This window comes from Euleptes europaea, chromosome 7 (genome assembly GCF_029931775.1).
Source record: "Euleptes europaea isolate rEulEur1 chromosome 7, rEulEur1.hap1, whole genome shotgun sequence".
Classification (NCBI taxonomy): domain Eukaryota; kingdom Metazoa; phylum Chordata; class Lepidosauria; order Squamata; family Sphaerodactylidae; genus Euleptes; species Euleptes europaea.
The window spans coordinates 64,227,651-64,253,832 of record NC_079318.1 but is presented as its reverse complement, the minus strand read 5'-3'; the positions used below and the strand labels follow the sequence as shown (position 1 = coordinate 64,253,832).

The 26,182-nt window shown below is 41.9% G+C and overlaps 1 protein-coding gene across 3 annotated transcripts in view; it reads left to right on the top strand.

Moving 5' to 3' along the window:
- FBXO11 (F-box protein 11) overlaps positions 1-26,182 on the top strand; it is a 122,235-nt gene that overhangs the window by 80,841 nt on the left and 15,212 nt on the right. For all 3 annotated transcript variants that reach the window (XR_008933413.1, XM_056853703.1, XM_056853702.1), the window contains exons 6-16: positions 2,311-2,394; positions 2,480-2,612; positions 11,049-11,155; positions 11,251-11,362; positions 15,680-15,786; positions 15,877-16,014; positions 23,148-23,365; positions 23,736-23,821; positions 23,908-24,002; positions 25,173-25,295; positions 25,379-25,464. Coding sequence is in view for 2 of the 3 variants with exons in the window: in XM_056853703.1 (XP_056709681.1) it covers positions 2,311-2,394; positions 2,480-2,612; positions 11,049-11,155; positions 11,251-11,362; positions 15,680-15,786; positions 15,877-16,014; positions 23,148-23,365; positions 23,736-23,821; positions 23,908-24,002; positions 25,173-25,295; positions 25,379-25,464 (1,289 nt within the window). In the remaining variant the exon portion in view is untranslated. The remainder of the gene's footprint in view (positions 1-2,310; positions 2,395-2,479; positions 2,613-11,048; positions 11,156-11,250; positions 11,363-15,679; positions 15,787-15,876; positions 16,015-23,147; positions 23,366-23,735; positions 23,822-23,907; positions 24,003-25,172; positions 25,296-25,378; positions 25,465-26,182) is intronic.

The following is a 26,182-nucleotide window of genomic DNA, read 5'->3' as shown; positions in this document are numbered from 1 at the left end:
TTACTAGTGTAACATTTCAGCCTCCTTGAGTTCCTAGTACAGTCACATGCTGAAAGGTTTTGGTGGATGATGCCTGGGGAGGGTATGATTCAATTCCAGGTGATTCTCTAGGAATTTCTCCTGATCTATATGGTAGAGCTCATAAAGCCTGGGGGAAATTCCTAGAGCATCACTATGGAGGCCATTTTTCTTGGTTCCTCAATTTCTCAAGGGTAGGAAATGGGGGCTGGGGGCCAGCAATTTCCTGTTGGGCCTGAGCAGTTGGGAAGCCTACACCCCACTGATTCAAATCAACATCTCAGATTACTGCATTTAAGATCCCTTACCTCTTTGGGCCAAGCATACCCCCCATCGCTTCATATTGCCACAAACAAGTTTATCTCCTGTTTTAATAGTAGCCAGCACCCCAGTCTCCATTGTTCAGGAGCATTTCCTATATGTCCCAATGAAATAATGATCTGCACATACACTGGGACAGATCTTAACATCTTAGATTTTTGCCATGATTGTTGGTGAAACAAGAAAAAATGTAGTCTTGAATATGAATTAGTAAGTATAGGCTATAAAGTAAAATAGTAGGCATTGGGGTTTAGCCATCTCCAGGCATTTAGTAGTTGAAAATAAATTGCATCATGCACATTGCCTCAACCATGAGGAGGAAAGAGGGTTCTACTTTCTACTGCACTAAGAATAAGTACCTAAATTGATGTACTTACTCATAGTGCAGTAAAAAGTAGAACCTGCTATATCAAGTGTTTTCCTGTTCCTGACTGAGGCAGTGTGCATGATGTGATTTATCCCAGGCAGAAGATCTGAAAACATCTTAAGCATTATGGCTGTGCTTACACGCTATCAAGCCTACTTTTGGAATGCCTTGAGAAAATAGAGAATAGAAGCCAAAAGTGTTGAAGAGTAAGATTTCCAGTGAATAAAGGATGTGGTAAGGTGGGACCCTCAGTGGTCTACATAGATCCTTGTTTTTCTACACAGAAGAAGTTTTGCAAGATAAGCAAATACATAGTAGCGTGCCTAACTTCAATAGACAGTTTTCCTTAGAATTGTTGTTTTTGTACACACTGTACACAGCCTTATTCATAGTTCCTCCTAAAGCCATGGTTATTAGCAACCTTTACTGTACCAGCGTGGAGAGCCAGCGTAGTGTAGTGGTTAAGAGCGGTGGTTTGGAGAGGTGGAGTCTGATCTGGAGAACCGAGTTTGATTCCCCACTCCTCCACATGAGTAGCGGAGGCTAATCTGGTGAACTAGATTTGTTTCCCCACTCCTACACACGAAGCCAGCTGGGTGACCTTGGGCAAGTAACAGCTCTCTCAGCCTCACCCACCTCACAGGGTGTCTGTTGTGGGGAGGGGAAGGGAAAGGTGATTGTAAGCCGGTTTGATTCTGCTGTAAGTGGTAGAGAAAGTCGGCATATAAAAACCAACTCTTCTTCTTCTTCTACCACTATAGTTTCACCTCTTCCACAGCATTTGTTAACTATTTGTTGATCCTTACACTTCCTCTGTACTATTTTTATGTGCCTTTTCTCCTTCCTCTTCTCCCTTCTGGTCTGTCTAATGTAGAATGTAAGTTTTCCAGTAGGGAACTGGCAATCTTTGCATATCCTCCTCTTACCTTCAGATATCTTTGCACATCCTTGTCTTACCTTCAGATACTGAGGCAAGAGAAAAGTCTGTTCCATTTGGCCCAAGAATTATCTCCTCAATCAGTGATCTGAGTAACTTCTGCCCCAAAGATAAAGGCAGATTTTACTTGATCCTAGCTGTGGACAAAGGACAGTCTACATGGTTTCCCCTTTTTTCACCTTCCCTACCTTTCCTGGCCAATGACTCTTGTTATAATACTCAACACAGACTCTATACTAAACAGTGTGACAATCTGTAATTTGCAGTATAATGGATCTCCACTTGTGGTCACAGATGGCCATGCCTTGCACTGCTTTCTGACAAATGCCAGGGAGTGTCACTGTTTTCTTGTGGATTAGTTCGTTGTTTGCTAGCAAGGGAATGATCACTGTGGGAATTCCAGTTCTGAAGGCTACAGGTTACAGAGTGGGATAGGAAGTTTTAAACGAGTTTTATCACTCCCCCCACCCCACCCCCAGTACAACTTTCTCAGTTGTACTTAAAGCAAGCAACAGGTCTTGGAGTCTAGATCCATCTACAGGCATGGTTGATTTTAAAGTACTATGAGTTATTCTCAGAAGCTGTTCAATGTTGCATTTGTTTACTTTGAAAAAAAATTGGTCATATTTTACCATAGGCTTATCTCAATTTCCCCCCCTATCTTCAGTACAAAGGAGCCCATGTAAAGCCAGGATTTGCTGAACACTTCTACAGTAACCCAGCAAGATATAAAGGAAGAGAGAATATGCTGGTATGTTTCTACATTGCTTTAATTAAACATATGTATGCCTTATCCATTGCTATTTATCTTTAATTCTTCTTTGTTTTTCTCTTAGTATTATGACACCATTGAAGATGCTTTAGGTGGGGTTCAAGAAGCTCACTTCGATGGACTTATCTTTGTTCATTCTGGCATATACACTGATGAATGGATATACATTGAATCTCCAATAACCATGATTGGTGCAGGTATTTAATTTTGCTTGTGTATGTTGGAACAATTTGGAAAGGAGGCATAAAACCTACCTGCTGGCTTTATTGTACAAGCTCCCACAGACCCAGTGCTTGCACGGGGGACTACCTTTACCTTTCTTTACCTTTACTATTTAGGTGCAGAAAATGTTACGGGATAGTTCTGCGTTTCCATTGACCAGAAGGAGGCCACTAATGCAGACCAGGAGTAGATATGCATAATTTTGCTTTAAAAAAGAAGGGGAAAGTAGTTTAGAATGAAGCTGTTTCTATGCCAGATAACAACTTTGTAGTTTGTGATTAAACTGTCCATCTCTTTAAATCTAGAAGTTTGTAGAACATTTTAAAATGTCTCTGGTAAACTACTTGAAAAACCACTAGTTTTATACTGGTTACTGTTGTGAGTGTGAAGGCTGCAGATGATTTATTTTTTGTTTTGCAATGGTCACCAAGTACATATCATGTCCCTGAACATGAAGAATTTTAGGATGCAAGTAAGGCACCTGTTCTTCTGTAATGGTGCTTAGACTATAACTGGCATGTAACTAAAAGTTGTAGGAAGGTGTGTATTTACTTAAATAATTCCTTATAGGCAAGCAAAGAATGAAAATGCTACTGCTGCTAAAATTATGACAACATTGTACACATTTCCTTCTGTTCAAATGGGTCCATACATTCACACCTAGGGATGCAATTCTTCAGATGCAGGGTATAGCTGGAAACCTTAAAGTTAAGTGAGCTAACATTTTTCCCCCCTCCACAAGTCTGGTGCTAGAAGATGAAAGGGTGAGGTGGGTTAGGGTGGCAGACTTCATTCTTCAGTCTTATTTCAATTGCGAGCATTTTCAAATGGTGGAGAAAGCTACGAGGGGCTCGGTCATACTTGACTTAATATTAACCAACAGGCAAGAATTAGTAGATGGGGTGAAGGTGGTGGGGACCTTAGAGGGAAGTGATCATGTCCTCCTAGAATTCCTTTTGCTGTAGAGGACCAAGGAAGTTCATAACCAGATGTATATATTAGATTTTAGTAGGACAGTTTTTAATGAGCTCAGAGGCTTGTTGAAGAGTCATTCCATGGGCTAGACTGCTGGAAGGAAAAGGAGCAAGTGGTGTAGGCTGTCCTAGAACAAGAACTCTTCCAAGCTCAAGCCTTCACTATTCCAACAAGACAAAAACATGGTAGGGGATCCAAGAAGCCAATGTGGATGAACAGAGAACTCCATGGTGAGCTAAGGAAGAAAAAGGAAATGTTGAAGAAATGGAGGGAAGGACATCCCTCTAAAGAAGAGTATCTGCAGGTTGCTAGGCATTGTAGGTCAGCCATCTGAGAGGCTAAAAGAGTGAGCTGAGGCTAGCCAGGAAGACTCGCTACAAGAAAAGCTTCAGATATGTGAGGAGCAAATGCAAGATAAAAGAGGTGATAGGCCCACTGTTGGGTAAAAATGGAGAAACTGACAGAGGACAGAGAAAAAGCAGAAAGGCTCAGTGCCTATTTTGCCTCCGTTTTTTTTCACTAGAGAAGAGAACAGGCTCATCAAGAGATGGTAGTAGGCAAGGTGTGTCATCCAGGCTGTTGGTTGTCATGGACAGAGAGGTTGTTGAGAGGCACCTGGCTGCATTGGATGATTACAGATCCCCCAGGCCAGACAGTATGCACCTGAGAGTGCTCAAAGAACTTTTTAGAGAGCTTGCAGAACCTTGGTCCATCATCTTCAAGACCTCTCAGAAGATGGAAGATGTGCCACAAGACTGGGGAAGGGAGAATGTTATCCCAATCTTCAAAAAGAGAGGAGGAACAACCCAGGAAACTAAAGGTCAATTAGTCTGACTTCTGTCCTAGGAGAGATACTGGAGCAGAAGGACAGCTTGGTGATTTGGGGAAGTCAGCACGGATTTGTCCCCAACAGGTTCTGCCACACTAACCTCATTTCCTTGGCTTAAGTGATGACCTTACTGGATAGCGGAATGCTGTCAACTTTGTTTACCTGGATTTTAGTAAAGTTTTTGACAGGGTTCCCCATGATATTCTGCTGGGTAAACTGGAGCAGTGCAGACTAGACTCTAGGTTAGTTAGGCAGATATGAAACTGGTTGGCGAACCGCACCCAAATAATAGTTGTCAATGGTATTTCATCTGATTGGAAGGAGAAGATGATAAAGAAGAGGAGTTTGTTTTTATGTGCTGATTTTCTCTACCTTTTAAGGAGAATCAAACCAGCTTACAGTCTTTTTCCATTCCTCTCCCCACAACAGACACCTTGTGAGGTAGGTGAGGCTGAGAGAGTTCGAAGAGAACTGTGACTAGTCCAAGGTCGCCCAGCTGGCCTCAGGTGGAGGAGTGGGGAATCAAACCCGGTTCTCCAGGTTAGAGTCCACCACTGCTAACCACTACATCATGTTGGCTCTGGTGCCACATATGTGGGGTGCCACAGGGTTCAGTTCTGGGCCCAGTACTTTTGAATATTTTTTATACATTATCTTGATGAAGGGGGTGGAGGGAATATTGATTAAACTTGCAGGTGACACAAGATTGGGAAGGGTAGCAAAGATCCCAGAAGACAGAGATAGAATTCAGTGAAATCAGAACATGGAAATCAACAAGGATAAGTGCGGAGTTCTACAACTAGGTAACAAAAATGAGAAGCACAAATGCTGGATGTGGTTACACGTCTGGGTGGAGGCCTCAATTCAAAAAGGATGTGCAAAGAATGGAGTGGGTGCAGAGGAGAGCAACGAGGATTATCAGGGGCCTGGAGACCAAGCCCTAGGAGAAAAGGCTGAGGGACTTGGGAATGTTTCATCTGGAAAAGAAGTGATTGAGGGGGGACATGATTGCTCTGTTTAAGTATTTGAAAGGCTCACATAGAAGAAGGTAGGGAGCTGTTGGCAGCAGAGGATAGGACTCGCAATAATGGGTATAAATTACAGACGGAAAGGTACCAAGTGGATATTTGGGGGAAATTTTACAGTAAGAGTAGTTCAGCAGTGGAATCATTTGTCTAGGGAGGTGGTGAGCGCCCCCTCATTGGCTGTGTTCAAGCAGTGGCTGAATGAATACTTGTCAGGGATGCCTTTGGCTGATCAGGGGGTTGAACTAGAATGGTCTATATGCCCCCTTCCATTGAACAGGGGGTTGAACTAGATGCTCTATATGCCCCCTTCCAGCTCTGTGATTTTATGATTCTTTGATCAGTTTCAGAACTGTTTTCTTAAATAATTGTTTTCTTGAAGAGACACAGTATTTATTTTATCGTAGCATAATTTTTCTTTTTGTCCACTAATTATGATCAGGCAGTTTTTGAGTGGTAGGCTTTTTTATTTTGGTGAATTCAGAATTCTCCCTTAGAAGTGTCCTCTCTCTATATTCAGTTACTAGGATGAGATAACACAAGAGAACCAGTGTAGTTACTGTGTCATACTGGGGAGAACCAGGTTCCAATCCATGCTTGACTACACAGCTCAATAGTTAGCCTTGGGCTACTCACTCTGTCTTGGTTTTACTGAATCTTGAGCACCTTTGAGGAAAGGTGGGACAGAAATGTGTTCTTTTGGTAAAAATGTGTTTTATGCCTGTCATGTCTTGTTAAAATTCTTCAGTCTTACATTTATAGCTGTTTTAGTTTCAAGGCCTTTTCTGTTGTCGACTCAGGCTAGTTCCAGGGCCAGTATGTTCCCTTGAGTCCCAATTTTTGATTCATTGAGTTTTGATTTATTTATAGAAATTGCTTTTTTTAGTTTCCTGCTAAGATGTAAAATTTTCAGATTTTTTTAAAGCCAGGCTTTGTTTGAAAAAATTGGGCAAAATTATATGCAATACTTCCTATCAAACCTAAACTACTTTTTCTGATTTAACCACATAAAATGCAATATTTATAACTTAGTTCACATATAAAATTGTACTACTTGGCACATTTATGGAATTTGAAAGTATAAATGTCTTGAAAGTGTAAAGGGCATTTTTTCCTGTTTTCCCCCCAGGGCTTTTGTATCCCCCCCCACACTGTAATTCTTGCCGTGTTTTTTTCTTTTGATACAGTTCCCCTGCCTCCCAAAAGAGACTGGTGTTACTTGATGCTGCTCTCTTCCCTAGCAGCTCATTCATTAGTTGGGAGATGTTATCCCAAAGAGTTTCCCCAAAAGTGCAGTTGTTTTGGTTACGTGTTCTCCAGTGGGAGCAGTTCAAGTTACATGAACATAATCTATATGGTACTTCAACCACATCATGTTTAACGCAACTAGTTTACAGGGGGTATGTCCCATGTGCTAACTATAGTCTTCAAGCTGCCACCTGCTTGCTGTTCCCCTATGTATGGTGATTCACATGTAATCTTCTAGAACCCTGGCCTTTTTCATCATAGCTCTCATTCTGTGGAATGGGCTCCCTGAAGTGGTGAGGAGAGCCATCTCATAGAATACTTCAGGGAGAGCTGCAAGGCTTGTTTGCCAGGGATTTTGATGGGGTATGAACAACAGGCATCTTTCAGGGAGGATGGGAAGTATTTGAGGGTTTTATTTTATTTAGTTTTAATCTGTAATGTTTTAATTGTCACCTGTAAGGCACTGTGAGCCACAAGGAAAGACAGTTACAATTATGAACCAAATTTAAAGTTGTAAATACTTGGAGGCAGAAACTATAGTGTTCAGGTGCCGAATCTGAACATCCTAATGGGCACAGTGATATGAGATCTTAGTTGTTCTGCAGAGGCTGTAAGACCAGTCCTTCATTTGGCATATGGGTCTGCATATTTTTCTTAAATCTTCAAGCAAAAAGACCTTGAATTTCATGAGTGAGCATCTTGCCCAATTGCTGTCATCCTCAGAGCTCCTCATGTCTTACATCTGAATCTCTGCACATAAGTAATGAAACCATTATCAAGTCATTATAGGCAAGATGCCATTATAGGCAAGATGCTCCACTCCGCAGGATCAAGCAAGAACCACTTTCTTTTCAGCTACATTTTTGTGAGAATTCCTTTACATCTCCCTGAACATTTCAGAAAAAAATAGCTGTTTGTGGAGGTTTGATGTTCCAACAGAAATACAGCAGTAAAGCCTTTAAACTGTAAATGGGTGGATTGCAGTAAGCCATCCCTGTAGTTCTTTTAAACTCTCAGACCTGAAGGAATTGTTCTTCACTTTGGAAAGTTTCATACAGATGAGATATGTCAGTGCTGATTTGGACTTTAAAAAATACTAATGAGTAAGACTTCTAAAAGACTATGCCTCCCATTGAGATAGATCCAATCAAACTTTGGCATTTTGCTGTTAAAATCTTTAAGAGTGCACTTGCTTCCCAATAGAAGAAGAAGAGTTGGTTTTTATTTTTATTTTAAATTTTATTATATATAAGAAGGGTACAAAAGGGGCAAGGGAAAAGTTGAGATGTCCAACATAATAAAAAAAAAAGTTGAATACAAAAGTAAATCAGGCAGACTACTTTGTCCTGCAAATCTACACCATTTTGTGGTCAAATATTAACACTTATTATAAAATAAAAAAGATATTTAGATATATAATCTAAAGATACTGATTTTATAGACTATTAAACATATTGAATATCTCTGCTATCACTCTGCCATCAGAGTTATTTCTTCTTCTCAACAATCTGGATTATTCTAGGTATGAAACTAGGTTAAATGTCCTTAGCATTTGTTAGTGTCTATTTTGCTATTTTGTTTTTGTTGATTTGAAGCCTCGACATATTTATAAAATAATTCCCATTTTTCATGGAACTGTTCATATTTCACATCATTACTTATATTTATCATATCGGTCATTTTTGCCATAATGATGTACTCCATCAATTTTTCCTTCCATTCGTCTATAACCAGAAAAAGTGGTTGCTTCCATTTCCTTGCTAGAACTGTTCTGGTGGTGGTTACAGCATATTTAAATAGATCTTTAGGTTTCGAAGGTAATTGTGGTGTAATACCAAACACCATGTTCTTGGGGTTAGACCTCATCTGAGGTGCTTTGGACCGTCCACATTAAAAAAGATGTAGACAGATTGGAATGAGTTCTGCGGAGGAGGGCAACATAGGTGAACAGGGGTCTGTAAATCAATCTTGTGAGGAAAGGATGAAAGAATTTAGTAGGTTGGAGAAGAGAAGGCTAAGGCAAGACATGATAGCAATTGTAAGGTACCTGAAAGGCTGTTACGTGGAAAAGGACAAAGACTTGTCCTGATAAGACTAAATCTAATGGGGTAAAGTTACAGTAGGTTAGATTTCAGTTGAACATTAGGAGGAACTTCCCAAGGGTGAGGGCAGTTTAACAAGAGAACAATCTAACGAGATAATCTAGGGAGGAGGGCAGTGGGCTCTGCCTCTGTGGATGTCTGTAGATTGCAGAACCATCTGTCAGGGATGCTCTAACTTGGATATCCTACATTGAGTAGTGGGGTTGGACTAAATGGCCTGCAATATTCCTTCCAGCTTCATGGTTCTAAAAATCAATTTTTAAAAAATAATTCACTCTGCAGTGTAATCATAGTAGTTATTGCCCCATGAACATTTTCTGTGGTTAAAATGTGATAAAATAGAGTAATAGATGTGATAAAGTAGAGTGCCACGTACCAAGCTTTGAGTTCACAAGGTGTAGTATTTGTCATAAAAAGATGAAGGTCTAGCTGATGGTAGTGCATATCTGATGTTCTATGGTTATCATATTTATAAGTGTTGAAGGTATTATGTAATTATGACTGTTGTTGATTCACCTCGAATTCATGAATTGAATGTGTACTAGAAATATTTTAAATAAATAAAATATATTACACAGGCAAGAAAAATGGGCAAATGGTTTTAAAAGCAAACCTATATATGACTTCAATGGCAAACTTGTGCCTCTTCCTTCTTGGAAACTGTAAATTCTAACTTGGAGGTTGTTGCAAGAAATGAAAGGGTGAATGAATAATCTGCTTCCTAACCATTTATTCCCTTTCAGAAGTGGGGCATAGAGAGAAAAACAGGGCTTTTAATGGTGAAGTATCTTCATCTGTGTTTGTTTTATGACCTGTATGTTTGTGTGCTCTCTCTTGACATTTTACTCAGCACTGTTGCATAGCCTCAATTTAAGGAATTAAGAGCGCTAGAGCAGAACTACTTTGTGGGTATAGTATCAAGAGAGAACATTTTGCTTCCATTAAAGTTTCTTCTGAAGCTGCATACAATAATTTTACTTAACCTGTATTGTTGGCTCTTTCTGTTCCCCCTCATTCTATGATAGTTTTACTCCTTTTCTACCTGGCTTGCAAATCTACACTATTGAGATCAAAACAAGAATTATTTTTCAGTATGGCTTTGTTTTGTGGGTTTGTGCTCCCTCTGCTGCCTTCTCGGGAATAGCATGCAGACATTGGTATTTGGCCAGTGTTCAGTTAAAAATGGACTCTATTTAGACTGAATTTTTCCCCAGCAGTTGATTTGAATATTAATAAATATTAAATAACATCTTGTTTTGAATAATTGCTTCAATAACTGTAGATTTTAAAATGTTTATATTTGCAAAGATACAGTCAAAAAGATTCCTCATACTATACTAACCTCTTCATCTTGACGAGCAGCAAAATGACCCATTACAAGGGTCTGAATGGAGATAGTCTGTTGTATTTTGTGCATGTAAATCTGATGAAGTCCAGATTCGCAAGTAATACTTCATTATCTGTTTTATTTTGTGTTTGCTTTAACAATGAAATAATGTTTCCTTTTACTAAAAACTGGGATTTGGGACCTAGGATCTGGGAACATGGATTTGGAATAAAACTTAACTTGTCCGTCTGTTAATATTGTTGTCCTCTGGGTTCTTATCATCAAGTGAAGTAGAATTTCAAATATTAAATTGTTTTACCATGCTTGAATTGAGACATCAAGGAGTAGAAAGCTTATTGCTGAACAACCTGGTAATAGGTTGTTGGATTTATTTTAAAACAGAAGATAGGATTGTGTGTATTTTATTCTCTGCTGCGGCACCTTTGCTCATTTAGCAAACCTTCTGAAAGTACCCCCCTACAAATGGGTAAGAATGATAGTTGCCCATACACATGCATTCTCTGTTGTGGCCCCCGCCTTGTGGAATAGCTTGCCTGAGGAGTTCAGGAAGTCTCCAATGTTTTGTAAGCTACATAAAACAAAGTTGTTCAGGAGGGCCTTTTTATAAAGGGAACAGGACTATAGGCTATATCATTGTATATATTATCCTGCTCTTTCTACATTGTTTTCTATTCCTGTAATACCATTTTCTGCATTGTTTGACATATGTCTAATAGATTTTTTGCATCATGTCTAAATTTTGTAATTCTAGTCCTATTGCATTGTTTATTAGATACCTCTTGCTGTTTGCATTAATCCCCCTTGACTCTCAATGAGTAGGTGGACTATAAGTAAAGTAAATAAATAATGAATTATTATCTTTTAAAACTATGCTTTGTTTACAGCTCCTGGGAAAGTAGCAGATAAAGTCATTATAGAAAACACAAGAGATTCAACCTTTGTCTTCATGGAGGGGTCTGAGGATGCTTATGTTGGCTATATGACAATCAGGGTAAGGACTGTGAGGTCAAGCATTAAGCAATTTCAACATAAACTGGAAGGAATCAGGGGCTTGTGAAAATAGATTAATTCTGCATTTTTTTCCAGTTCAACCCTGATGACAAATCTGCACAGCATCACAATGCGCACCATTGCTTAGAGATTACAGTCAACTGCAGCCCAATAATAGACCATTGTATTATTCGAAGTACTTGTACAGGTTAGTAAATTCTGTTAAAGCTGTCATAAAGTAGCAGACTGCAATAGGTTGAGATTATTCTGAGATGCACAACACTCAACAGAAACCATTCTGTTCTTAAAACGTGCTCTGTTAGAAAACTGAATTATAGGTTCCGTTTCAAATGTTTGTTTAGTGGTATCACAGTGATCGAAACTGATTTTTTAATAAATGTAAGAATGCCAGCTAATGTTCGATGGCACTTTATGCCACCATCTCCTTGGTCATTCCTGATTAAATTATAGCTAAATGCTTATTGTTGTAGTCTGCCCTGCATCTGTTCGCTAAGCAGTTTTACCTTCACTTCCCTCTGTTCATTGTCGTGGTACCTGTGCAGTCCCACATGGGGTACTGTGCATGAACAGGCCTGCTGCGGAGAGAATTTTTTGAAGTTTACAATGCTTAGAGGTGCTCCATCCCTCTCCCCCACCCTCCACCGTTTTGTGCCTTTTCCATTGTGGAGGCGCGGAGTGCCCTTCCCTCCATTCTTTCTTTGTCGCCACTGAGATGGTCATTTACAGAAGCTCCATTTCTTCCTCAGCAGCGATTACTGCCAAGAAATCTGCGTTGTCTACCTAACAAGAGCCTGAAGCCTACAATGTGGCACAAAAGCACTCTTTAAAAAATGCAGGACTTGTGGGTCCAAAATTCCCCACTTGGATGACTGCAAGCAATCCCTCTTATGCCTCAGCAAAGAGCACAATATATGCTGCTCCATTTGCCACCAATTCACCCAGAAGGCAAGGCATGATGGAGCTTCCCACCTAAAAGCGGCACTTTGGGAAAACACTTTCTGGCGCTGCTGAAGAAAACAATGAGCACTTTGCCACCTTCTACTACCAGCAGAAGAATCCAAGCATCCTTGGTTCCTAGACTGAAACTGGCCGTTCTGCACCTGACCAAAACCACAGGGAAGCCTTTAGGTTCGATCCCTGCATCCCCAGAGTGCAACTCCTTTGAACCACCATTAAAGAAGGCCTGGCACAAACAGAGAAGTCTCCCAAGTCAAAGTAGTCGTCCACCCTCTCCCACCCTCATCATAAGGAACCGGTCCTTCATTAAACATCCATGGAACCGGTGAAAGAATCTGTATCCATTCCAAGCATGCTTTCCCGTTCATGTTGCTCATCATCTTTGCCCTGTTCCCTCTCAGAAGGTGAAGTTAAGGACTCATAACCTCCTATCCCACGTCATCAGCCTCCTTCATCTGACTGTTTGGATTCACTTCCTCAATTGGTTCCAGCGGATTTGTATTTGACATCATCCCAGTTGCCATGCAAAGACCTCCAGTGTGACTATTATGATCAAGGCTGGGATCCATATGCTCCCCTTGGTTCTGACCAAGTGGAAGCAGACCCCTACCATACAGATGACCAGATCCCCCGGAAGAGATCCATACACTAGGGGACTTGGTTTGTGATTATGACTATCCTGCTTATGAAGACAGAGACCCAGATTACACTTCCAAAACTCTCCCTAGGACTTTGTGCCGGAACTGTCCATGTACTCCCCCAACAAGGACGTTCACATATACAATGAAGAATTCATCTGAGTGGTAAGATCCCTCGGAATTGATGTTGTATGCGCCCCTCCAAGGGCAATGGATCCAATATTTAGAGTAACGCACCCCGGGAATATAGGTCCTGTCACATTCCAAGTCATGGAAGGTCTACTTGAAGTCACTACTGCTCTTAGCTATGTCTGGCATCAGTGTCCCCTTCTTTCTGCTAGGTGTATTAAAAATCAGTACAGAATCAAGGATGCCCTTTCCTCTTCCAATACCCTATGCCTAACTTGCTGGTTGTAAATTACACTCAAGGATTAGCGTGGCCCCCTACCTAGAAATGTTGCCTGAGGACAAATGCAAGCTGTCAAAACTGTTAGCCCTAGAAGCATCAAAGCTGTTCAGACCTCAGATCTTTGCAGCCAAGCACTTGGCAGACTGCTCAGCCCGCAGCCATAACCAAGCCTGTAGCATTACACCATTTCTGGCTCAGGGCCATGATGCTTCCACAAGAAACCTGCAACAGAATCAAAGACCTACCCTTCAAAGGCACAGACCTATTCAGCGTCAGTATGGATGAGATACTTAACAAGATGCGGAAAGACAAGCTCATAGCTAAGACACTGGGAGTGATACCAACTAATCAGTCTACTCCAAAACCTAGGCCATTCTTCAAACCGTACTGCTCTGCATCCAGAGGGGGAGGTCACCTAGTGCCTCACTCATCTTATTTCAACAGGCCTACATGCCTGCCAGTCAACCCCCATCCAGCAGAGGAGAAGATCCCCTACTCCAGTGGGCAAGGCCAGGTCCCAAGCACCCAAACTCCATCCTACAGCCTGCTCCTGGTTCATCCACAAATAGAGGAACGGAGTCCTCATCAACTCACCTAGCAGGGTATTTCCCAAGACCCATGAATACTCAGTATCATGTCACCAGGGTACATGATAGAATTCACCTCTCTTCCAACATACACTCCCCTATTGTCCCACACTGTTGTACGTTCTCCCCCCACCCACCCCGATTCCCAGAGTCCTCTACAAAATTAGCCAGGAACACACGTTTGCCATCCTGATAGCTGTCTTCTGGCCCAGACAGTTGTGGTTCTCAATGCTAGTGACCATGTCCCACAGTGACTACATCCCATTTTCACAGGAGCACGGCCTCTTTCTGCAGGGCCCGTTCCTACAGCCAAACATTGGCAGCCTGCATTTAACAGCATGGCTCATTGAATAACCAACAGACAATTTTCTGAAGCTGTCAAAGAAGTTCTGCTTAATGCAAGAAAACCTTTCACCCGGCATTCCTATTTGGCCAAATGGAAATGTTTCTGTACATGGGCCACAGAGCAAGGTTTAGACCCAGTCCACTGCCTGATAGAGAATGTTTTCAAGTACCTCCTAAACTTTAGTCAGAGGAGGCCTTTCATCCACCTCCATTTCAGTCCATCTAGCCGCTGTAGCATGTTTTCACGTTCAAGTTGACGGAAAGTCCATATTTGCTCAAAGGGAATCCAGATTTTTTTTCTCATTTGGTTACTGAATCATTTTCCCCCAGCTCATCCTCTGATTCCTCACTGGAGCCTCACTCGTGCTCTCACAACTTATGGATAAGCCATTCAATCCAGTGGCTGCTTGCTACATTCCCTGCTCACTGTGAAAACCTTTTTTTGAGGTAATATCAGCCTGATGTGTCAGCAAGCTACAGATGTTAAGACATGACCCTCTCTTCCATCCTCCACACTTTTCTACAGTTCCTACCCAAGCTAACATCCAGGTTTCACCCAAACCAAGACATCACCCTGCCAATATGATACCCTCAACCGCAGGATGACAGAGAACAAGCCCTCTATTCCTTAGACATTCAAAGGGCTCTCCTCTTTTACCTAGATAGAAAAAAATCCTTTCAAAAAGATGACAACTTATTAATCTCTTCAGTAGGCAAAAAAACTCAGCTCAGTCCATCTCTAGATGGATAGTCACATTCATCAAACTGTTACAAGCTAGCAGAGGTGACTGCCCTCTGCAACTTCTTGCCCATTCTACTCAGACGTGGACACGATGGTCTCTTCGTTGATTCCATCTGCAAGGCTACAACAGGTCCTCCTCCTGCACCTTTGCAAGACACTACCTGATGGATGTAGATGCCATGAGATATGTAGCAGTGGGAAGAGAGGTCCTACACTCTCTGTTCAACTGAAAGCTCACACCTGACTTCCTAAGACTGGTAAATCAGCTCGTTAATCTCCCATGTGAGACTGCACAGGTACCATGATTGTGGAAACAGGGTTGCACTTACTTGTAACTGTTGTTCATCAAGAGGTCACTTGTTCAGTCACACAACCCTCCCTCCTGCCCTGCTCTGAACTCTTAACATAACATGAGAAACTTGACTCACTTTGGTAGCCGCAGAGAGGAACTGAGGGAAGGGTGCTCCGCCCCCTCTATATCACACAGGACACAGCATTGGGGACGGGAACAGAGCTCCTCTAGGTGTTCTGAGCTTCAAAAAAATCCTCTTGGCAGCAGGCCTGCACATGCGCAGTACCTGTGTGTGAGTGCACAGGTGACCACTCAATGAACAATAGTTACAGGTCAGTGCAACCCTGTTTCTTTCTATATAGGAAATTGTGAATAAGTGAAAAACCAATTAATGACATAATCTAAAAAGCTCTGTTAAGGTATTTTGCAGTAGCTATCCTAGCATTTTTAGTTGGTGGTATATGTTACACATGTCTTCTTGTAAAAGCAGATGTATCCTAATCTGAATTTTCATACCTGAATGCTTCTTTTCAGTTGGTTCTGCAGTCTGTGTTAGTGGCCAGGGTGCTTGTCCGACTATCAAGCATTGTAACATCAGTGATTGTGAAAATGTTGGGCTCTACATCACAGATCATGCACAGGTAATTTTCTGTCTCATTTTTCTTCCTTTTCCCTTCAAAAATAAAGTTTTCGGGCTTATTTTAAATAAACAATCTTTTCTGATCTTTTAGGGAATATATGAAGACAATGAGATCTCTAATAATGCATTAGCTGGGATTTGGGTTAAAAACCATGGAAACCCTATTATCAGACGGAATCACATTCATCACGGGCGTGATGTTGGTGTTTTTACATTTGACCATGGAATGGTAATGTATATTTTTTTCCTTTTGAGGAAAGATTTCTATATAATATGTGTGTGTTGTGCATGCTTGAGGGGAAACGTTCTGTGAATATTGGAGTTGCTGTTCTTTCCTCTGATCCCAAATGTAACACTAGTGATCTCCAAGCCAGTGATAGGAGATTGGGAACATAACTGTCAGCTCCTCATGCTAGCACTGGTGCGAATCCCCCTGCCCCCGCTCTGTTTAGCATTATGTTTGCACCACACTAACCAGGATTTGAAATGAGGGTTATAAGCTGTCAAGGAGTTCCAGCCCTCAATGCCTAGCACCGAGGAGTGGGAGGCTCCTATCTGGGTCAGAATGCAGACAAACTTCCCACTTGCAGGGCACCTTGCCAGCCTTCGCCAGGCAAAGGGGCCCAAATAGGCAAATAGACAAAAGTTGCTGCTCACACAAGACGCTTTACTCAGAGAGCTTCCCCTCTGAGTTTAGCGGGTAGATCTGCCACCAGCCCTTCAAAAGGATTACACTTAGCAGAGCCTAAGGGCAAAGCTTCTGCCAGCTTTTTAGCACCACAGTGGCAAACTCGCCCTGCAAGGTAGAGACCCAGCGGGGGGAGGCTTTACCTTCAAAAGAGATTACAAAATGCAGTACTACCCGAAGGCTTCAGACACTCAGATTTAGCTTGGAACCACCAAAAGCAAAAGTCACAAACGCCAATTTAAAGGCTAACAAGTTTATTAAGAAGAGTGCAGTTTCACAACAAAGGTTCAGAGAAGCAAGCAAGCAAAAATAATAAAGCTTATTCTAACTACACATTTCAGCTTAGACAAGTTTGACAAGGCATTCAAAAGGATATGATACCAGTTCCACAAGAGGTTTCAAGTCAGCATAAGTTGGTTGTTTCAAGTTGCAAAATCATTCCATCATAGATTCCCCCTAAGAGGACAAGAAAAGCCAAGTGTTGGTGAGCTCAGGGAATGGACCAGCCGTGTCCCAAAAGACACACACTCTACAAGGCACCATGGTCTACTTTTATGCTAGAACCTCAAAGGCCTGGTCAGTACCAATTGAAGATCAAACCATAATCATAAACCATTGGTTGATTGGATTGCAAATCACATTCAGCTGGCCATGTCAAGAGTGCCTTTGACTCTGCAGTATCAAAGGCACCTGTGACATGTCAGCCGAGATAAGAGTGATTTGTTGCTAGGGAGACAAATGTCCTTCAGATGTCTCCCGGATGAGGCAGGAAGGGAGTTGGTGATCTTTCACAGCTGGGTGTAATCTCCCCTCCCTAAATATCTCTCTCAAAAGTGAAACCTTTCCCACAGTTGTAAAAAGCTGTAAAGCGTAAATTAGTCGAGGCCTGGTTTCCTGGCCTCCCAACATTTTATATCGAATCATAGCAGGCCACAAGCCTGAACCAATGTTTTCAGGACACAAAGGAATCATGGGAGCCATGTTCCTTTACATAAGCTAGTCTCTCCAGACCTATTTGTGAACACAGAAGATGAAGAGAAGTAGCACTGGGTTCCCAAAAGGTTCAGGCTGTGCTTCATTATAAGGTCTCCTCCTCCACAGGCCACTGAAATTCTGATTCCAACATTTTGGTGTCTCAAAGATTTCAGCACTTGTACTTCTTTGTTTTAAGATCATCTTTGCAACTGTAAATGCTAGAAACTATGTAATTAAATGACAGCTACAATTCTCTGGGTTTCAATTACTGGATCTGATTCCATACTTAAATCTAGAGTTTATAGTTTAGTGGCTACTGTGTCAAATTGGGGAGATGGGCAGCCCATTCTTGAGCCTTCGGCAGTTAGGAACAGCATGGCCGAGGCAGTGCCTCTAACGCCATTCCTTGGTCGCTGAAAGGCTTTAAAAAGCCTTTCAAAGGCTTTTTATTCTTTAAACGGGGCATTTTGCCCCATTGAGAACAGCAAGGCTGCACCAACAAAAAGCTGACACAGCAATGCTGTTCTCCCCATCGGCGTATCCGGGGCGAAAGGGGACAAGAAGCTGCCTACTGGCCGCTACGCCTCCCCGGCGTGCCCCCTGGCACGCCGGTGCGGGGCTTTGTACCAGTGGGATGCTGACAGAAGGCCCAGCCAGGGTCTGTGGGTGGCGCTGCTGCAGCAGCACCAGGAGACTGGTGTCTGGGTCCCCCCGCTGGCGCCTGTGCCAACCTGGATGGCGTAAGTGGCATGGCCACCAGTGGCCATGCCACTTACACCGACGCAGCCCCTTCTTGGCCTCCAAAGGACTTTCGTCCTTTCAGGTCAGGAATGGGCTGTGAGGTTCGCATACCCACTCTGTCATGAAGCTCACAGGTGACCTTGGACTTAGCTAACCTACCTCTCAGAGTAGTAAGAATAAAACAGGTAGAGAGAATGATGTGTGCCACCCTGAGCTCCTTGGAAGAAGGGTGTAGGATAAAATATGTTAAATGCTCAATACCGTATATACTCGGGTATAAGCCGACCCGAGTATAAGCCGACCCCCCAAATTAGAGGCCAGAAAAGGGAATTTCTTATTGACCCGCGTATAAGCCGAGGGGCAATAAGAAATTTCCTTTACCCGCAATGCTGCGCTCTAAAATGGCGGCCGCCATTTTAGAGCGCAGGGCCCCTGCCCCAGGTCACCCTCCCGCCGCCTCCCAGGCCCTCCCGACCCACCCTGACCCCAGTGCCATCCAAGGGGGGGGGAGGGGGAAAAGCCCCTGAATCCACTACTTACCTGGAGAGGCGGCGAAGCGGCGGCGCGTCCTTCCTGGGCTGGCAGGAGACCCCTCCAGCCGGCAGCGAAAGGCGCCCAGGCGCGTGGGCGGTAGCGGCGCTACGGGCAGGGGCCTCCCAGGGCCCCTCCCGGCGGGGAAAATTCGGTGGGGGCCGGGGGGGGCCAGGGCAGTCTCTCTGCAACTGCAGAGAGGCTGCCCAGGGCCCCTCCCGGCGGGAGAAAATGGCGGCGGGGGCCTGGGGGGGCCCAGGGCAGTCTCTCTGCCACTGCAGAGAGGCTGCCCAGGGCCCCTCCCAGCGGGAGAAAATGGCGGCGGGGGCCTGGGGGGGGCCAGGGCAGCTTCTCTGCAACTGCAGAGAGGCTGCCCAAGACCCCTCCCGGCAGGAGAAAATGGCGGTGGCTCGGCAGCGGTGGTAAGTTCCCTCCTCCCTCCTTCCCCCTCCCTCCTCCCTCCTTCTCCCTTCTACCGTATTGACCCGTGTATAAGCCGAGGCCGGCTTTTTCAGCCCTTTTTTTGGGCTGAAAAACTCGGCTTATACACGAGTATATACGGTAAATATGTGCGAAAACTAGTATTGTGTGTCCTAAATTTCATCCCATGGTAAGTAAATATTAGAAGAGCCTGATGTTGTAGTCAGATGCCCTTGTTGCTTAGTGGATATGGCCCGATCCTGTCATGCCTATGATGAAAGGAGACATCATTTAGAGATTGTGAGCATTTGCCATCCATGTTGTAGAATCTGTAAGAGAAATGTGTTGCTTGACACCAGCTAACGTTTTCACAGAACTTAAGTTTGAATAAATTATTAGAGCTCTAGTTACTGACAGGAATTTATTGCTTAAAGATTGGATTAAAAATTATGTTTAGATGTCTGGCTGGAGTCAATAGTATAAACTGTTTTACATTTCCAAGAAAACGGCTTTCAAATATCAGAAGTGTTTTGGGTCAAAAATGGAAATGGGGCTTGCTCATATCTTCTGAGAGCTATTGTTTTTTGCTTTGCTGCTTGTCTTTATGCATGATTCATATTTTTAAAAAGTATTTTGCAGAAAGTAATGCCAGAAATATTGTGCTAAAGCCAAAAGACTCATTAGCTGTTACCTTGAAGGATGTAGTCATGTGCTAAGAAACTGCTGGAAATAACTTTGAATCTTTTCACCCTTTAACTTATATTGCTGTCATAGAAACATCTAAGTTTTTGCAGGAACCAAACTAGGTGTATAGAAGTCAGATTAGGAATTGCTGATGTTGTGTGATGAAAGGAAAAAAATTACTTGTATTCTTATTTTTCATATTTAAATGTTGCAACTTTTGCTATACACTACATCTCAGTGGGCTCTGAACTGGACTGCTCAGGCACAATCTCGTCAGATCTTGGAAGCTAAATAGGGTCAGCCCTGGTTTGTATTTGGATGAGAGACCACCAAGGAATTCCAGGGTTGCTATGCAGAGGCAGGCAATAGCAAACCACCTCTGAACATCTCTTACATTGAAAATCATATTGGGTTGCCATAAATTAGCTGCGATTTGATGGCACTGTCCACCACCACATCTCACTGGAAGCAGCCATTGGCTGTAACTTTTTTTTACTGAAACAGTTTGAATGTTTTCTTTCTCTTACACATTACGGAGGCAACCATTTCGAAAGCATACATTCACAGCAATTTTTCTATTCACTACTAGCACTGCTGCAAGATTTCATTCAGTTTCCCCCCACTAAGTATGCAGTAGTGCTTTATATTAAGCAGAAGTACATACAGTAGAGTGCAGATAGGGCAGATATGGGATCCTGTCAACTTGCTTTTGATGTGAACACTAAAGTTGTTCTCTCAAGTTTGGAGTTCTGTATGTGATTATATTGAATAATACACAGTATCTGGCATGGATTCCTTCATCGCAATAAGGTCCACTTGAAAGTAGTTTCTTTTGTTCTTTGGTCTGTGCATTTATATATGACATGTTTAAACACTATTATCATGTTCTTTCCTGCACGTAACTTGTTCCTAGGGATTTTTCTTTTTCCATGTGCAGAATGCTAATTACTTGCAAGAAACTTGCTTCTTCAGCTCATTTTCTCAGGGTGTTTCATGCTTCAACAGTTGTGGAACCTTTTAGAAAAAAACAAAACATTTTTCCAGGGTTTCAATTAGTGGTTGATTGAGCAGTTAAAAGTATGTTGCCCTATTGGCTCTTGTATTTCAAGCACTGGATGCCGTTGCCAGGTGCCTAATATGAGCTGCCACACATTTGTCATGTATCATATCTATTGCACACTATTAAAGGTACAGGAACCATTTATTTACTAATTTAATGCAGCTGTAATGAATTTGGCAGTAGCTGATGACTCCTTCCTGCAGCATAGTACTTCTGGCTGTTGAATGTTCACTTCTCTTCAGAAAAGGGCACCAGAGCATAAAATGCCATCTTTTTAATTTTTAAAGTTTTAGTTCAATACACAAACATATATATAAACATAAACAATCATATTATTACAATTTATAAGGAGCTTACTTTTTCAGTTTACATTTTAGTAGTTCACTTCTTTTTGGATTTACGTTACTCTATCTTCTCAATATATTTTCATATCTAATAACATTTATTATAAAACATTTATTACCTAAATCTTTTTTCTTCTGTTTTGATTTAATTTTTTTAATTTTCAACTATATAATTAAAAAGACATTCCATTTTTCCTGAAATATCATCTGAGGTTGTATTGAGACCTACTTGTCAATATAAAATCGTTTGGGTCCAAATTAATAGCCCATTTATTACATTAGCTTGTTTGTTCTCTGTAAAGTAAAATCTTAATATAGGTGAAAGGCAGGGATCTCAAATGCTTCCATTCTGTTAAATACCCTTGGATATATTCCCTGCAGATATGGGAGTACACAAGAATATTACTTCATAAGTGCACCTCCAAATCCTGGGGGCAAGGAGCATTTGGTCTGTGCTTGAATGGACACAGACCTAGTCAGTACCTCAGGGAGGGATTTCTGGTAGCAAACACTGAAGGAGACAGTACTTGAGTTTTAATCTTTATTGAACATATAAAAATAACAGCAGAGAGGCCTGCCTTATAAGGCCGATTTTTGGATGGTCCTAGAAGATTGGTTACCGTATATACTCGCGTATAAGCCGAGTTTTTCAGCCCAAAAAAAGGGCTGAAAAAGCCGGCCTCGGCTTATACACGGGTCAATACGGTGGAGGAGGGAGGGGAGAACTTATCGCCGCCATTGCCGCCGGGCCCGCATGGTTCCCCCCGGCCAGGAGCGCCCTGGGGGGGGCCTCCTGCGGCCGCTGCAGGACCTGCCTGGGAGGGCCTCCTGGGTTGCGGGGGGGGGGCCCCTGCCTTCGCCGGGCCTGGAGCGGCCTGCTGGGCCTCCTGGGCTGTGGGGGGGGGGGCTCCCGCCGCCTGCCTGCACACCAGGTAGGCCTGCTGGGGGGAGAGGGGTTATAAGCCGACCCTCGGCTTATATGTGGGTGCCTAATTTCTCCCCATTTGGGGGGAGAAATTAGGCACCTCAGTTTATACGCGGGTCGGCTTATACACGGGTATATTCGGTATGTCCTTGATGGTTAATCATAGGCTGAATTTTGATGAGTCATCAGGAAGCCACCGAATAGAGCAATTATTATAATCAGGCTACTATGAGAACCTGACTACTTCCTTATGCATTGCCATCTTGATTCATGTAGCCTGGTCTTAATTCCTCATATCAAAATGTGGCCATCCTGTAATTTCATATAGCACAAGACACAAGGAGCTTGGCAGGTGTGTGTGTGTGTGTGTTTCTCATAACATGGCTCCTGCCCCAGGGTCCTTTGTGGGATAAAGGAGATCAATCCAGCATCTTCTAGAAAAATCCTTTTTTGTTGTTGTTATTTGTCTACAAATTATAATTTACTTTGAAATTAAATCTGTAAATTTGTGCCTATTTGAAAGCAGTTTCTGGTGCTGACGTTAAAGCTCCATGGTTAACATCAGTGGTCGCCCAGACAGGTCTCACGAAACAAGCTCCAGCTTCCAAACACAGGACTGAGAAAAAAATTCAGATTCCTAGATCAGAGTTCAGTCATCCTGTTTGCAGGGGGGGAAAACAGTATGAGGCCTGAATCTTGTGAAAACAAATAGTATCTGACTTTTGACTAAACTGCACTGTAATGTGAGATACAGCCTTAGTACTGAGTCTTCTGTGCAAGACTCTGACTGAAGAACTGGTCCGTACTATATAGCATGTAATATGGGGCTGTCTTTGTGCTACTGTACAGAACTATGTGGACTGATGGTGCTGTATGTGTAGTCCCTACGTATTCTGTCATTTTTAAAATAACGTCAACAAAGGGGGGAAATAATTCAAAACTACTTCTTTGTTTTTCCTTACAAAAACAATCCTTTTTTCTTTCTTGAATTTAGGGTTATTTTGAAAGCTGCAACATACACAGAAATAGAATAGCAGGTTTTGAAGTGAAAGCTTATGCCAACCCTACTGTAGTTCGTTGTGAAATTCACCATGGTCAAACTGGAGGTATCTATGTCCATGAAAAAGGAAGAGGACAATTTATTGAAAACAAGATCTATGCAAACAATTTTGCAGGTGTATGGATTACTTCAAATAGTGACCCAACAATAAGGTATTGCTCTTTGTTTTGACTTGGAGGGAAAGGTTAACAAATGGAAGCATTGAGCAGTATGTATTGAATAATGCAAACTAACATTTGGAGTTGTTTCAATCATGTGGGAATTGTGTAGTTTTAAATTGGTCCATTAAGATGCTTGGATGGGAGACCACCAGGGAAGTAACTAAATGTTAGCCGCTTGAAATTCTTTGAGCAAAAAGTTGGGGCATATTTTTTTCTTTATTCAATATTGAACACACTACAGCTAGGAAACGTTGAATAATTTTTCCTTATAAAAATAAGAATTTGTTTTGTGTCTTTTGAATGTAAGTTTTGTATCAAGTTTGTTGTATGTGATAACTTTATCTCTGGTTTTGCATCTCAGGGGCAATGCAATTTTTAATGGGAATCAAGGTGGTGTCTACATCTTTGGTGATGGAAGAGGCCTTATTGAGGGAAATGACATTTATGGTAAACAACCAAATGTTTGCTGCATTGCACTTGATAGTCCTTATGTCTTTGGAGCCATATTTCTCACAGTGTACTTCTTTCAATAGGGAATGCATTAGCAGGGATACAAATAAGGACTAATAGCTGCCCCATTGTTCGGCACAACAAGATTCATGATGGCCAACATGGTGGTATTTATGTGGTGAGTGTCCTGATGTGGACTTCAGAACTTTATTCTCTGACTTACAGAAGGATTTGTAATTAAATGCAGGATATGTGCTGAATAATTTTCTATATCTTGTAGAGCAGCCTTCACTGTAATGAGATCAGTGTTTCTAATTATCAGTAGGGTGAAAATTCTTACCAAATGTAATGCTAAGCTGTATTGTATAAGTAATTGAAAAAGATTTACTGGATTTTGCTAGCTTATCTGGGAGGTTTTCTTTTTTCACTTGCAATTGTTGACAGTTTGACATATTGAGTGTGAAACTTGTTCTTTGCTACTTGGACATTTTTCATCTCATGTTGCATCCCGTTTCCTTGCAAAAAACAAAAGAAAACTGAGATTAAACCACAAATTAAGAGAGAAGACCAGATCCAAAATGACAAATTGAACTGCTGGCATTATTTTTTTCTTGTGCTCGATATGTCCATTCATGGCTGTGTGTTTTGGATATAGACTTTTATTGTTATTTATTTACAAAGTTATACCTCACCTTTCTGCCCACATCAGGGCCCCCATGTTGGCTGTTGGCCTGTGGGGTTCTGCAGGGTTTGATCCTATCCCCAATACTATTTAATATCTATATGTAGGCACTGGGAGAGGTCATCAGGTGGTTTGTGCTATGGTATCATCAATATATGATACCCAGCTCTGCCTTTCACGTCCACCAAATTTCAAAGATGCTATTGATGTTCTGAACCAGTGCTTGGAGTCAGTAATGGGCTGGATGAGGGTGAACAAGCTGAAACTTAATCCTGACAAAACAGAGGTTCTCTGGGTTAGTAGAAAGAGAGACCGGGAACTTCAGATCTCTCCTGTCTTGGATGGGGTTACTCTCACCTTGAAAAGCCAGGTTTGCAGCACAGGAGTGCTAATTGACACAGCAGTCACCTTAGAAAATCAGGTGACTGGGGTGGCTTGGAGTTCTTTTGTCCTGGTTTGACTGGTGCGTCAATCCCATAACCAGGCCAGAAAGCAGATTGAAAGGATCAGATTTGTAAATATAGAGTTTAATAAAGGGATGCTGTTAGTATATACTAGCTAGAAGTGTAAATGGTGGGCTTGGGTGGGGGGATGAAGTAAATTATGTTTTTTGAAATGTAAAATAGTCTGCTTCAATAATGTAACATTGTTTTCACTTGATTGCAGCATGAAAAAGGCCAAGGTGTGATTGAAGAAAATGAAGTTTACAGTAATACTTTGGCTGGTGTTTGGGTTACAACAGGAAGCACTCCAGTATTGAGAAGAAATAGAATACATAGTGGTAAACAGGTAAGTTGCTGACCATTGTGTAGGTAGCAGCAGAATTTTGCTTTCAAACTAACCCTTCACCACATGTCTCTTTAATGCTTCAGGTTGGTGTTTATTTCTATGACAATGGCCATGGTGTGTTGGAAGACAATGATATCTATAACCACATGTACTCAGGGGTTCAAATCAGGTAAAACATGCCTTCATTTTATTTGCTTAATAATTTATATAACCTGTCATTCTCTTTACCCTTCTGTGCAGTTGTTCTGTGGCTGTCATGTAGATCTGGCTTTTTAATGAGAGGGCTCTTTTATGGTAGATACTTTTATTGCTAGATGGGACCATTGTTGTGCAATCAGTAATCTTGTCCTTGGCCTGGAAGATGGCGTCGAGTCTGAACTTAAGTGTAAATAATTAGTGCAGGTATATAAAGTTATATTCTGCATTAGGTATAAGATAGTGTTGGTTCTGCGCAAAAATATCCAAAACATATAGTGTATAAAGATGTATACTACAGGTTGAATATCCCTTATCTGAATTTCTGATATCCAAAGTACTCCAAAATCCAAATCTTTTTGAGCACCTGCAATGGTAATAAAATGGTTCATGCACGCTGGTTGTGTTGACGGCAGGTTCCCTATGATTCCCCACATGCACAAAATTATTTAAAATATTGTATTAAATTACCTTCAGGCTAAGTTGTATAAGGTGTATATAAAATATAAATGAACTCCCTGTTTAGACTTGGATCCTATCTCCAAGATATCTCATTATGTATATGCAAACATTCCACAATACAGAAAGATCCGAAATACGGAACACTTCTGGTCCCAAGCATTTTTGATACGAGATATTCAACCTGTATCATATATTTTGCAGCATTTATTTTTACTTTGTAGATTTAGATT